The sequence below is a fragment of the Caenorhabditis elegans genome, chromosome I (genome assembly GCF_000002985.6).
Source record: "Caenorhabditis elegans chromosome I".
NCBI classification, from domain to species: domain Eukaryota; kingdom Metazoa; phylum Nematoda; class Chromadorea; order Rhabditida; family Rhabditidae; genus Caenorhabditis; species Caenorhabditis elegans.
The window spans coordinates 11,311,082-11,323,438 of record NC_003279.8 but is presented as its reverse complement, the minus strand read 5'-3'; the positions used below and the strand labels follow the sequence as shown (position 1 = coordinate 11,323,438).

General features: G+C 34.8%; 1 protein-coding gene across 1 annotated transcript; it reads left to right on the top strand.

Moving 5' to 3' along the window:
* Positions 1-328: 328 nt before the first annotated feature.
* Positions 329-11,915, top strand: hxk-2 (Phosphotransferase). Its single transcript, NM_060504.8, has 13 exons — positions 329-381; positions 456-558; positions 1,068-1,227; positions 1,966-2,108; positions 3,340-3,473; positions 3,543-3,697; positions 5,993-6,111; positions 6,291-6,403; positions 7,589-7,744; positions 8,089-8,228; positions 9,933-10,069; positions 11,299-11,404; positions 11,461-11,915. Exons 1-13 carry the CDS (start codon positions 347-349, stop codon positions 11,616-11,618), a joined length of 1,659 nt encoding a protein of 552 aa, NP_492905.1. The 5' UTR covers positions 329-346; the 3' UTR covers positions 11,619-11,915.
* Positions 11,916-12,357: the final 442 nt, after the last annotated feature.

Sequence of the window (12,357 nt, the reverse complement as noted above, 5' to 3'; positions counted from 1 at the left end):
AAAAACATTGAGAAATAGAGAAAAGGGGCGGAGTGGCTCAATTGCAATGCGGGCGCGCGATATTTGCAAACCGCCGCACACACTTGACATTTTCCGTATTTTATTTTATTTTGCAAAAAAAAAAGCATTTCTATCATCAATTTCGAAGGGTTTCGCCTGCGTCTCTTCGTCATGTTTTTCCTCGTCTTCTCGTCAAATCTTCACTCAAAAATATTGACAATTTGTGTGTGCCCCTGAAACCCGTGGTTTTTATTATTTTATTTTTCTTAAAAACAAATAAAAAATCTGTTTTCCCACTATTTTTTAATGTCAAAATTAACATTTTCAGCCCAAAAATCTACACAAAATGCTGGGTATCATCGAGCTCGGCATTCAATATCGGTATTTTTCACATTTTTCAATTTTTTCCGCCCGGGAAAAATCGATAAAATCGATAAAACCGCATTTTTCTTCAGGATATGGCGTTCACAAGCCCATGGAAAGGGAAAAAAGAGCCCGCGGACGCCGACGACTCCGCTGGCAAAAATGGCGTCGAAACTGAATGAAGAATCGATTTCGGTGGGAGATTTGGCGGAAAATTTCGGGAGAAAAACTGTTGAAAATGGCTTTTTAAGCATGAAAATCCTTATAATACACAATAAATTGGCATATTTCGCTGAAATTGTCGTAAAAAATAGTCGAAAAATGCAAAATTTCACTAAAAATCAGTCCATGGCCTAACTTTTCGAATTGGTGGTCTCGAAATCCGGCTAGGCCACCTTTTCAGAAAAATCTGATATTAACTTCATTTTCAATGTCCAAAAAAGTGAAAATCTTCGAAAATCACCGAAATTCGAATCGATGGCCTAACTTTCCGAATTGGTGGCCTAGAAATCCGGTTTTGGGTTTTCTAGGCCACCGTAAAATACAATTTGAGTATTTGCTGCTTTTTAACTCTAAAACCCGTTAAAAATATCAAAATTTGATCAAAAATCAGTCCGTGGCCTAACTTTTCCATTCGGTGGCCTAGAAACCCAAATTTCACGGCCACCAACCAATTTACCACCTAAAAATCGATATTTTTGCAGCTGGAATCCGTGATGGCCGAGTTTAAGCTGTCAAATACGACTCTCCGACGAATGATGTCCCATTTATCAGATAATATGGATCGAGGACTGGAATCCGGCTTGGAACGGTCCACAATTGCAATGTTACCATCTTTTGTGCCAGAATTGCCGAATGGAAAAGGTTTTTAATCGAAAAATCGAGAAAAAATGGCCTAAGAATGGGTTTTTACGGTCGTGGCCTAACTTTCCAGTTGGTGGCCTAGAAATCCAAATATACCATTTTCTAGGCCACCAAAGCAAGAATTTTCATAAAAATCACTGATTTTTCTCTTGAAAACGTAGAAAATTTGACTGAAAATTCAAAAAATCCGAAAAATTGGCTAAAAATTCGATTTTTCAATCCATGGCCTAGCTTTTGGTGGCCTAGAAATCCAAACCCATCATTTTCTAGGCCACCTACACAAAACTCATTCATTTCCCCCGAATTTTCAAGAAAATTCCATGTTCTGCTGAAAAAACGTTGATTTTCATATTTTCAGCCTATGGCCTAATTTTTGGTGGCCTAGAAATCCCAGGCCTCCATTTTCTAGGCCACCATCACCAAAAGCAGCAATTTTGCGCCAAATTTTCACGAAAATTTCATGTTCTACTGAAAAAATCGTAAATTTCAATGAATTCACACCATGGCCTAACTTTAGGTAGCCTAGAAATCCAAAACTAGCTTTTTCTAGGCCACCTACTCATTTTCCACCAGATTTTTACCAAGAACTCCATTCTTGCGGCAAAACAACAACTGTCATACTATGGCCTAACTTTAGGTGGCCTAGAAATCCCAGTTCACCATTTTCTAAGCCACCTACACCAAAATCAGCCACTTTCCGCCGAATTTTCAGTAAAAATCAATGATTTTCTTTTGCAGAACGTGGAAAATTCGTTGCAATGGACCTCGGAGGCACAAATCTACGTGTAATGTTGATGGAACTGGAGCCCGGTGAGCCGATGAGAACTAAACAATTTAATACAAGAATGCCAAATGCCGCAATGCATGGAACCGGACAAAAAGTACGAGGAAATCGGGATTTTTAGCCTGAAAACGCGCTGAAAAACTGGAAAAAAAGCGATAAAAGTTGAAGAAATTGCCACTGAAATTTGAAGAAAACCATGAAAATTGGGAATTTTCGTGAAAAAAGCAGAAAAAAAGCTATGAAAAACTTGAAAATTGGGGATTTTCAGCATGAAAACCTGGAAAATTTTGGTTTTTTACCCTAAAAAATCCGAGAAATTGACATTTTCAGCCTGAAACCCCTGAAATTTCATAAATTTCAGAGGGATAAAACTGAAAAATTGCGTATTTTAGCTTGAAAAAACCGAAAAATTCCGGTTTTCAAACCCAAAAAACTGAGAAATTGTGATTTTCAGCCTCAAAATCTGAGAAATTTTGGTTTTTTCTCATAAAAAAACCTGAAAATTCCGCGATTTTCAGCCGGAAAAACCGGAAAAATTGCGTGTTTTAGCTTGAAAATTGGAAAATTTCGTGATTTTCAGCCTGAAAACCTGAAAATTCCTTGTTTTCGACCTCAAAAATCTAAAAATTCGAAGTTTTCAGCCAAAAAAACTGGAAATTTTTGGTTTTTTAACTTAAAAAATCTCAAAATTTCGTGATTTTCAGTCTAAAAACCGGAAAATTCTAGTTTTTTAACCTAAAAAATCTGAGAAATTTCATGTTTTCCAGCCTGAAAAGTCCGAGAAATTGGACTTTTTAAGCGTAAAAACCTGAAAATTCCGTAATTTTCAGCCTGAAAACCTTAAAATATGGTGATTTTCAGCCTAAAACCCTGAGATTTTATAAGTTTTAGCCGGAAAACCTGGAAATTTCCTAATTTTCAGCCTGAAGCCCCCCACCGGAAAATTTTAGTTTTTTAGCCTAAAAAGTCTGAGAAATTGGACTTTTTACGCGTAAAAAGCTGAAAATTTCGCGATTTTCAATAAGAAAACCCTGAAATTTCATAAATTTCAGCCGGAAAACCCGGAAAATTTGGTGGTTTTCATACAGAAAAACCTGAAAATGTCTTGTTTTCGACCTCAAAAATCTAAAAATTCGAGATTTTCAGCCTGAAAACTGGGGAAAAGTTTGCATTTTAAGCCGGAAAACCTTTTAATTTTTTAATTTTTCGCATGAAAAACTAATTTTTTCCCGCTTTTCACTGAATTTTCACCTAAAAATTTTAAAAAAATCGCTAAAATTAGCCTAAATTTCCTGATTTTCCAGAAAATTCCAAAAAAATGTTTTCAGCTTTTCGACTACATTGCCAAAGCTCTGTGCGATTTTCTTGTCGAACGTGAGCTCGCCGATGAGCATTTGCCTGTTGGATTCACTTTCTCGTATCCCTGCGATCAAACCGGGCTCCGATCGGCCACGCTGCTCAGGTACAGTAACCCACAAATCGCGTGGTGGGACCCAAAAATTCAACAAAAAAAAAGAGGGCATTTTCACAGATGGACAAAAGGAGTAACAGCGACAGGATGCGTGGGCGAAGACGTCGTACAACTGTTAGAAGATGCGATTGCACGTGATGGACGTGTTAAAGTGAATATAGTTGCATTGATTAATGATACAGTTGGTACAATGGTTGCAGCTGCATATGAAGCTGGTTTGTAACCTTTTTTCCGGTTGAAAATGAGCTGAAAATTAGGAAAATTCAATGATTTTTGGCCTAAAACTGAGAAATTGTAATGTTTTGTGTGCAAAAATCTACTTAAAAAGCCAAAAAATCTCTGAAAACGTTTTTCTAATGTATATATATATATACCAGAATTTCTCAGTTTTAGGCCAAAAATCATCGAATTTTCATATATATATATATATTATACAGTATGTAGTATGCATGTATATAGTTTATTTAGTATATATATATGTATACTATTAATAAATTGTATAGTATGTAGTATGTATATTTTAAAAAATTTGCAAAAATGGGAATTTCCAAATTTTTTTGGTGGCCGAGTTTTCTCTTTCTCGGCCATCAATGAAAATTGATAAAAATCGATCAATTTTCGCTGTTTTTATCGATTTTTCCGCTGAAAAAAGTAAAAATTTCATTTAAAATCTGCAAAAAATCAGAAATTTTCAGATTTTTTCGCTGGCCGAGTTTTTTATATATAGTATATTTATAGTATTTAAATTTGTATATACTATAGAAATTATATATGTATATATACTATATATAGTTTATATAGTATATATACATATATAATTTCTATAGTATATACATATTTATATACTATATATATATATACAGTGCGTCCAACTTCTATAGCACCCATCTCTAATTTGGCGGTTTGGAGCTTTTCAAAATATTTTCAGGAAAAGTGTTAGTGCAGTTCGATAGCAAATGTTGAAAAACCTATGCTCCCCAATTATTATTATGATATCTTAAAAATCACGGAAATTAGGTCAAAATATCGGAAAAATGGCCGTCCAACTTCTATAGCAACTTTCTATCCCCCTCTGATTTTTGACAATTTCCGGTAAAATCGGGGGTTTCTTTGTTATTCATGAATTTATTTTGTGAATAACTTCACACCAAAATGATCAGACGGTTTCACTTTTACATTTAAAAAATAAATATACCACTTGAAAACACGTGGAATGCCTGTGATTGTCCTGGAACGTTCTTATTTGCTTCAGAGGCCATATCTCGGCTCCCAATCGGTTTCGCAACACCAAACTTTATCAAAATGTTCTTCTCCGTCTAGTTATTACTATGTAATTAGTTGTAGAGAACATTCATTCATATTAACCAAATGGAAAAGGGAGTAACTGCAGTGATTTTTAGAAGGCTTGATTTAACTCTGGAAACGAGCGTTTGAAGGCGCAGAGCTGAAGGTTTTGACTTTGTATGGTATAGAATTTCAGCTCATATGATTTAAATATCTTTGAAGCTTCGATTTTGATTAGAAGTCTTTGAAATTTTATTTAGACGAGTTCACGAGACCGCTCAAAAAAGAGGACAAAGGCAAAGCGAGGCCGCAAGTAGTTTTCTCAAGCTAACATGCGACAATTAGTCTGGCATTTGATTTATCCATGGATTTCCACGGATTTGATGTTCATATAATATAATTTTCAATTTTTGTTATAATTTAGTAATTTTTTGTCGAAAATGTATTCTCAATCATTATCTCTGCGCCTCCAAACGCTCGTTTCCAGAGTTAAATCAAGCCTTCTAAAAATCACTGCAGTTACTCCCTTTTCCATTTGGTTAATATGAATGAATGTTCTCTACAACTAATTACATAGTAATAACTAGACGGAGAAGAACATTTTGATAAAGTTTGGTGTTGCGAAACCGATTGGGAGCCGAGATATGGCCTCTGAAGCAAATAAGAACGTTCCAGGACAATCACAGGCATTCCACGTGTTTTCAAGTGGTATATTTATTTTTTAAATGTAAAAGTGAAACCGTCTGATCATTTTGGTGTGAAGTTATTCACAAAATAAATTCATGAATAACAAAGAAACCCCCGATTTTACCGGAAATTGTCAAAAATCAGAGGGGGATAGAAAGTTGCTATAGAAGTTGGACGGCCATTTTTCCGATATTTTGACCTAATTTCCGTGATTTTTAAGATATCATAATAATAATTGGGGAGCATAGGTTTTTCAACATTTGCTATCGAACTGCACTAACACTTTTCCTGAAAATATTTTGAAAAGCTCCAAACCGCCAAATTAGAGATGGGTGCTATAGAAGTTGGACGCACTGTATACATACTACATACTATACAATATATTTATAGTATACATATAGTATATATATATATATATATATATATATATATATATATATATATATATACAGTTTATGTATACAGTTTACCTAGTAAAAATAGCCCAAAAATCAAGATTTTTCCTCTACAAACCTCTGAAAACACGCCGTTTTTTGCAGGCGGTCACTGTGATATTGGCGTAATTATTGGAACCGGAACAAATGCTTCATATATGGAAGATTCCAGGAAGATTGTGCACGGATTGGCCAACGCTACGGAGGATTATAATCATAAATCGGTACAAAAAATCGACATTTTTGGCGAAAATTTGAGAAAAAATCGATTTTTTTTCGACAATTTTCAGATAAAAAATCACTAAAATATTGCAATTTTTCGAAAAAAATCAACTTTTCAGTCAAAAATTTTCGATTTTTCTCTAATTTTTCCGGAAAAAAGTGCAATTTTTTATGTTTTCAGATGATAATCGATACGGAATGGGGAGGATTTGGTGATAATGGAGAAGCTGATTATATTTTCACAAGATATGATAAAATTGTTGACTCAAAATCCGATCATCCTGGCGTTAATTCGTAGGTTTTTTGGTTTTTTCGGCGTAAAAAATCTTTGAAAATCAAATTTTTTGCAGTTTTTTATGCAATTTGCACTACTTTTAGTGAAAAATCGATAAAAATTGATTTATTTCCACCAATTTTCATTGATGGCCGCGAAAGAGAAAACTCGGCCACCGAAAAAATGTGGACAATATTTGAATTTTTAAGAAAACATTGAGGGTTTGCAGGTTTTAAAAGGACATTTCAGTTTTTTTATTCGAAAAATTGATAAAAATCTGTAAAATTTCAATTTTCGTTGATGGCCGCGAAAGAAAAAAACTCGGCCAGCGAAAAAATCTGGAAAATTTCTGAATTTTTGCAGATCTTCAATGGAATTTTCAATATTTTCAATGGAAAAATCGATAAAAACAGCGAAAATTGATCGATTTTTATCAATTTTCATTGATGGCCGAGAAAGAGAAAACTCGGCCACCGAAAAAATTTGGAAAAAATTTGAATTTCTAACAAAAATAGGTTTCTTTCGAGTTTGTAGGGTGAAATTTCGTATTTTTTATTTGATAAAATCAATAAAAATTGATTGATTTTTCATAAATTTTCATTGATGGCCGAGAAAGATAAAACTCGGCCACCGAAAAAAATTGGAAAATTTCTGATTTTTTGCAGTTTTTTAATGGAATTTTCAGTATTTTAAGCATAAATTCCTGATTTTCAGCCAAAAAATCAATAAAAATCTTTTTTCCACAAATTTTCGTTGATGGCCGAGAAAGAGAAAACTCGGCCACCGAAAAAATCTGGAAAATTTCTGATTTTTTGCACATTTTAAATGGAATTTTCAGTATTTTAAGCATAAATTCCTGATTTTCAGCCAAAAAATCAATAAAAATCTTTTTTCCACAAATTTTCGTTGATGGCCGAGAAAGAGAAAACTCGGCCACCGAAAAAATCTGGAAAATTTCTGATTTTTTGCACATTTTAAATGGAATTTTCACCTATAATCAGGCAAAAAATCAATAAAAATCGATTAATTTCCAACAATCGTGGCCGTGAAAGATGAAACTCGGCCACCGAAAAAAAATTTGGGGAATATTTGCATTCTTAACAAAAAATGGCGGTTTTTGCAGTTTTTAAATAAAATTTTCAGTATTTAAGCGAAAAAAGCCCGATTTTCAGCCCAAAAACCCTCATAAAACCCAAAATTTTCAGTCTCGACAAGCTAATCGCCGGAATGTGCATGGGAGAGCTCGTCCGTCTGGTTTTGGAGCGACTCTGTGAGAATAAAGTGCTCTTTAATGGAATTGGCTCGAAAATGCTCCGTACTCGAAATACGTTTCCGACGAAATATATTTCCGAAATTTTGCAGTGAGTTTCAGGCGGTTTTTGCTGAAAAAAATCGATAATTTTAGGGTAAAAATGGGGGTTTTTCCGATTTTTTTGATGAATTCTTGGTAAAAAATCGTGTTTTTTACGGAAAAACTTTAATTTTCAGCGTTTTACCCCCGGAAAAATCATTTTTTACGACTTTTTCCGACTTAAAAATTTGTAAAAATTTGGGGTTTTTTTTTCAGTCAAAAATGGCCAAAAAATCGAAATTTTAACACATTTTTTTCAGAGCTTTTCCCTTGAAAAAATACGTCTAAAATGTAATAAAATGGTCAAATTTTGTGGAAAAAATCGATAAAAACTACTTTTTTTTGCATTTTCAGCGACGATTGCGGTGTCTACAGTAATACCCGACAGATCATGGACGAGCTCGGCATCGAAGGAGCCACTTTTAGCGATATGCTTCTGCTCCGTGAAGTTTGTGTCGTTGTGTCGAGGCGGAGTGCGAATTTGGCGGCTGCAGGTACTGGAATTGGCGATTTTTAGTGATTTTTATCCTAAAAATTGCAGTTTTTTAGTGATTTTTAGCTTAAAAAATGCAGTTTTTTAGTGATTTTTAGCTTAAAAATTGCAGTTTTTTTTTGTGATTTTCAGCTTAAAAATTGCGGTTTTTTAGTGATTTTTATCCTAAAAATTGCAGTTTTTTAGTGATTTTAGCTTAAAAAATGCAGTTTTTTAGTGATTTTTAGCTTAAAAATTGCAGTTTTTTTTTGTGATTTTCAGCTTAAAAATTGCTGTTTTTTCGTGATTTTTAGCTTAAAAATTGCGGTTTTTTCGTGATTTTTAGACTAAAAATTGCAGTTTTTTAAGTGATTTTTAGCCTAAAAATTGCAGTTTTTTAGTGATTTTTATCCTAAAAATTGCAGTTTTTTAGTGATTTTTAGCCTAAAAATTGCGGTTGTTTAGTGATTTTTATCCTAAAAATTGCAGTTTTTTCGTGATTTTTTGCTTAAAAATTACAATTTTTTCGTGATTTTTAGCCTAAAAATTGCAGTTTTTTAAGTGATTTTTAGCCTAAAAATTGCAGTTTTTTACTGATTTTTATCCTAAAAATTGCAGTTTTTTTTGTGATTTTCAGCTTAAAAATTGCGGTTTTTTAAGTGATTTTTAGCCTAAAAATTGCAGTTTTTTCGTGATTTTTAGCTTAAAAATTGCGGTTTTTTTGTGATTTTTTGCTTAAAAATTACAATTTTTTCGTGATTTTTAGCCTAAAAATTGCAGTTTTTTAAGTGATTTTTAGCCTAAAAATTGCAGTTTTTTAGTGATTTTTATCCTAAAAATTGCAGTTTTTTAGTGATTTTTAGCCTAAAAATTGCAGTTGTTTAGTGATTTTTAGACTAAAAATTGCAGTTTTTTAGTGATTTTTAGACTAAAAATTGCAGTTTTTTAGTGATTTTTATCCTAAAAATTGCAGTTTTTTAGTGATTTTTATCCTAAAAATTGCGGTTGTTTAGTGATTTTTATCCTAAAAATTGCAGTTTTTTAGTGATTTTTATCCTAAAAATTGCAGTTTTTTAGTGATTTTTAGCCTAAAAATTGCAGTTGTTTAGTGATTTTTAGCCTAAAAATTGCAGTTGTTTAGTGATTTTTAGACTAAAAATTGCAGTTTTTTAAGTGATTTTTAGCCTAAAAATTGCAGTTTTTTAGTGATTTTTAGCCTAAAAATTGCGGTTGTTTAGTGATTTTTATCCTAAAAATTGCGGTTGTTTAGTGATTTTTATCCTAAAAATTGCGGTTGTTTAGTGATTTTTATCCTAAAAATTGCAGTTTTTTAGTGATTTTTAGCCTAAAGATTGCAGTTTTTTAGTGATTTTTATCCTAAAAATTGCAGTTTTTTAGTGATTTTTAGCCTAAAAATTGCAGTTGTTTAGTGATTTTTAGCCTAAAAATTGCAGTTGTTTAGTGATTTTTAGACTAAAAATTGCAGTTTTTTAAGTGATTTTTAGCCTAAAAATTGCAGTTTTTTAGTGATTTTTATCCTAAAAATTGCAGTTTTTTAGTGATTTTTAGCCTAAAAATTGCGGTTTTTTTCGTGATTTTTAGCTTAAAAATTGCATTTTTCCGCTGAAAAAATTTTGAGATTTTCGGTTTTTTAAGGGATTTTTAGCTTGAAAATTGCATTTTTCAGCTAAAATTCCAGATTTTAAGCCCCCAATTTTTTTTCCAGCAATCGCGTGTGTCCTGAATCGTGTCCGCCGGCCGAATATGCTCGTTGCAATCGATGGATCCACGTATAAATACCATCCATTCTTCAATCATTGGGTGTGCGAGAAGATTCGAGAACTTCTGGATCCTGGGCTTGATGTGGGGTTTCTATAGGGTTACTGTAGTTGAGATGGAAGTTTCCGAAAATTTGATTTTCCCGCCAAACTTTACTCTAGTTAGATTGAAAAAGGTGGGGTTACTGTAGTATATGGGTACTGTAGCTAGCGGCAAACCACGGGTTACGGTTGGTTACTGTAGCTAGACTGAAAAGCTTCGATCCTCTGGCTACTAGGGCAGGCAGTGTAGGGCAGGAATACTGTAGGTCACTCTAGGACAAGGGTACTGTAGGTCACTCTAGGGCAGGGGTACTGTAGGTCACAGGCATACTGTAGGTCATTCTAGGACAGGGGTACTGTAGGTCACTCTAGGACAAGGGTACTGTAGGTCATTCTAGGGCAGGGGTACTGTAGGTCACAGGCATACTGTAGGTCATTCTAGGACAGGGGTACTGTAGGTCACTCTAGGACAAGGGTACTGTAGGTCATTCTAGGGCAGGGGTACTGTAGGTCACAGGCATACTGTAGGTCATTCTAGGACAGGGGTACTGTAGGTCACTCTAGGACAAGGGTACTGTAGGTCATTCTAGAGCAGGGGTACTGTAGCTTTAGCGGAATGTCGAGGATACTGTAGGTTACTGTAGCATATGGGTTCTGTAGCTAGCGGCTACGGGTTACGGTGGGTTACTATAGCTCGATTGGAATCCTTCGATTCTCTGTAGGTTACTGTAGGTCACTCTAGAATAGGGGTACTGTAGATTACTATAGCTTATAAGTACTTTATCCTACTATATGCCTGGGTTACTGTAGGTTACTGTAGGGCAGGAGTACTGTAGGCCAGTATAGGCCAGGTTACTGTAACTATAAAATGATGCAGCCGAAGTGAACTTGTTGATACTGTAGATTACTGTAGTTGGGTTGAAAGTTCAGAAAATTAAAATTTCCTGTCAAAAAATATTTTCTCAAAAAATTTGAACTTCCTCCAAAAACTTTGGTATCAGAAAATTTAAATTCCCGCCAAAATTGGGCAACAGCGGGGATACTGTAGTCTAACATTGGTTACTGTAGATTGACAAAGCTCCGGATACCCCGAAGATTACTGTACGTTATTGTAGCTTTTAGGAGCTATAACCTGCTATAGGTGTGGGTTACTGTATATTGACCGAGGAGCTTCAAATGTGGCATAGATTACTGTAGCTACAGTAACCCTGCAGAGTTTTCAGCTAGTTCTAACTAACGGTATATACAGTAACCAATCTTTTTTTTTTGCAGTTCAAAATCGTCCAAACCGGTGATGGCTCAGGCCGTGGAGCCGCACTCATCGCCGCAATCGTTTCGAGAGTCAAGCGAGAAGAGGAGAAGCGGCTGAAGGATCTGGGTAAGCATATATGCTCTTGAAAGCTTTCAGAATCTGAAATTTCCCGCTTTTTCCAGAAGCCCAACGGCTCCGCGACGCAGAAGCCGAGGAGCGGCGCCTGCTGGAAATTGAGAAAGAGAAGGAAGAAGCCGAAGAGCGAGCACAAAAGATCTCGGAAATGATGAGATATCAGATCGAGCGAGGCGCCGAAGAGTCATTCCAACGTCATGATTAAGCCCCCCGTAGGATTACTGTAGTTTTGTAGTTTGTAGCCTTCCCGTGCCCACTCGATTCACTTTTCCCCACAGAGTTTTTTTTTATTTTTATGTTTTAAGAATTTTTTTGTTATTAGCCTGAAAGCCTGAAAGACTATTACTAACCCTCCCACTTTGTAAGCCCAATTACGCCCCCACAAATTGCCATATACGTTGAGATTTTCTTGTCAAATGTCGTTCCCACCCACACACACACTAGTCCACAGTATTTATGCCTGAAATCTGCATTTTTATTACAGATAAAATATTTTAATTTCTCAAGAAAATTGCGTTCAGTGGAGACTTTTGGTTGAGGCTAGGAAAAAGGCTGTAGATTGTAGCCTGACAGCCTCACCCGAAAAGTGAGAAAATTTGAGGAGAAAAAAAAATTAAATCTTCTGAATTAAAAAAATGTGCCTGCCTGATGCCTGCCTAAAAATTCAGTTGCCTACCTGAAACATCAGAAGCATGCCTTATTCCTGCCTGAAAATGCCTGCCTGAAAAATCAGCTTCCTGCCTGAAATGCCTGCCTGAAACTTCAGTTGCCTGCCTGCAAAAAAATCATGCCTGCCTGAAACCTGCTAGCCGCACAGCGGCAAATTTTTACGATAAAGATGGAAGAATTGCCACGTAAACCCCGTTCTAGGGCAAGATGAGCTATTGAATTAAAAAATCATTCAATTCGTTAAAAATTAAAAAAAAAAAATATTAAATGTCACC

Excerpts from the sequence above, each read along its gene's own strand:
- hxk-2 (NM_060504.8), top strand. The coding sequence starts at position 347 with ATGCTGGGTATCATCGAGCTCGGCATTCAATATCG. Across the intron at positions 3,698-5,992 it reads TGCAGCTGCATATGAAGCTG|GCGGTCACTGTGATATTGGC; the intron begins GTTTGTAACCTT and ends CGTTTTTTGCAG. Across the intron at positions 10,070-11,298 it reads TTCTGGATCCTGGGCTTGAT|TTCAAAATCGTCCAAACCGG; the intron begins GTGGGGTTTCTA and ends TTTTTTTTGCAG.